Genomic DNA, 2,148 nt, shown 5'->3' on the forward strand with positions numbered 1-2,148 from the left:
TGGATGATCTGGTGAACTGGAAAGTGCCTTGAGATGACATGATGTGAATTGGAGCTATAGAAATAAACTGAATAGAATTGAAATTGATTCAAAAACATTAAAATCTTTTTTGTTTTTTTAGGAATCATAGTCCAACAATAAATACAAATATTTCTGCCATTATTGGTTTATTCCCATTTCTGACAGGAAGGGATCTGATCACTCTGTGGAAGAAAAACACTAAATAAGTTGTTTGTTCTTTCCTCCATGCAGTGATGCGTTTAAACTAACTGAAGCACATAGGGTGCATTTCTGACTGTGCAACAAAACACAACAATTATTAGTTCACAAACATCCGACTGCTGCTGAGACGACATAAAAGGAAGAGTTCTGTGTGCAAACAGTAAAATAACCCAGAAGCTTCCAGATCCTGTCCTGTTTTCTTAAAATAAGTGCAGTTTTTTCTTGAATTGAGGAGGTAAGTGAGACACTTTGCCTATGGAGTTAGACCAGTTAGCTTTGAAATAAGAAAAAACAAAAATTGTATTGTCTCATTGCTTATAATCTTATTACCCGATTTTAAGAATAAATATACTAATTCCATTGGTAAATCATCTAATTTAACTACTCAAATTAAGGGTAAATACATTTAACCCTTTATAGGGCCTCAGTGAAGTACTTTGAAAATGAAATTATAAGCTAATAGTGTTATTGGAATCCAGGAAGACCTTATTACCTTTTTAACATTCAAAAAATAGGGATATTTAGATGGTAAAAATGAATGTCAATGTAATAAAAAGAAACGCCAACTTCCCCGAATATATTAAGAAAAATAACAAAAGTGTTTCTATAAGAAATCCATAAAAAAACACTCTGAAAGTGAAAGAAACATATATTTTTTGGTCCAACATAACCTTAGAGGCATTAATGCTGATACTGGCACTGACATTTTTTAGTTTATAAACCTAAATATAAACAGTTAAATAGAATTACTAACTTTTTAACTTTACTTTTTAACTTTTCAATCAGCTTTTTACCCTTTTTTCTTAACTTAATTTCCACTAGTTAATCTATCATTCAAGGGCTCATCTAATTGGTCAGATGACAAAATCAGATGTAGCAGGATCTATGCTGAATGGCTGGATATAGATCCAGTGCTTCTAGACCTCACTGAGGGATGGGGGGGTCCATTTGTAAGGGGGATACAGGTGATCAAAAACGCTAACTTGCCCTATAAATGGTTAATTTAAGAGATTATTCCTTTCATTTTTTCTTTCTAGGTGTTTTTTGCAGCGTGTCCACCAGGCTGCATCTGTGACCTTCCTGGAAACAATCCTCTGACTGAGTCCTTCCATGTTGCGTCTCTGTGTTTCTGCAGACTGAGCTCCCTGCAGCTGCAGAGATGCATAATCTGAAGGATTCATCTGTCTGCGTGCGAATGTGGGCACCTCAACAATGATGTCTCAGAGCAGGAGGTCAGAGCGCTCTGACCTTAGCGGGGGTCTGACTTCTCGCCACCAAAACCACAATGATCCCTCATTCACAGCCGCTTCATGACGTCTGGATTTGGAAAATATTCCACTGCTCTTTGAATCAGGAACGTTTGCATGAATAAAAGATTTAAGGGAAAACAGAGCAAAACTGCCCCCCTGTGGTTGACAGACATACTGCAGGCCGGCAGCAGCTCCTTTACCTGAATGGGTCTGCCGTCCTCAGAGCCGATCATGTTCCTCCATTCCATCAGCGAGCGCTGCAAGGTGTCCAGTCCCGTCTCCCACTGCCGGACGTAGCCCCCCATGTCCACTGTGACCACGCCTCCGGAGCCCAGAGCCGCTACCAGCACGTCACAGTCAGAGACCTTGGACAGCCAGTTGGTGTAGGGCGACACGGTCATCGACCTGCATCAGACACGGCAGGAACCTCAGAGGGTCACATTAACCACAACCCTAATGGACAACACTAACTCCTGTCTGAGAGGCTGCATCAGCTGTATCCATGGAAACGCCTCAGATTATAGTTAAAGCTCGTTTAAATCCATCGTCTCCGAGCAGGTTGTTCTGTAGTTTTCCAAATCTGACTCACCGACTCTAAATTCTAGGAAAACATCATGATGCTTTTATTCTGGTTCTGCATAACGAACACAGACTGAGACCTTCGGGGAAACTAATA

At 40.1% G+C, this 2,148-nt stretch overlaps 1 protein-coding gene across 1 annotated transcript in view; it reads right to left on the bottom strand.

The window, feature by feature from the left end:
- The window catches only part of vwa8 (von Willebrand factor A domain containing 8), a 107,069-nt gene that overhangs the window by 32,431 nt on the left and 72,490 nt on the right, over positions 1–2,148 (bottom strand). Inside the window, exon 36 of the mRNA XM_015402540.1 lies at positions 1,673–1,877. Within this exon, the coding sequence (XP_015258026.1) occupies positions 1,673–1,877 (205 nt within the window). The remainder of the gene's footprint in view (positions 1–1,672; positions 1,878–2,148) is intronic.

Source organism: Cyprinodon variegatus, unplaced genomic scaffold, assembly GCF_000732505.1.
Source record: "Cyprinodon variegatus isolate N-32 unplaced genomic scaffold, C_variegatus-1.0 Scaffold1364, whole genome shotgun sequence".
In the NCBI taxonomy this organism is placed as follows: Eukaryota; Metazoa; Chordata; class Actinopteri; order Cyprinodontiformes; family Cyprinodontidae; genus Cyprinodon; species Cyprinodon variegatus.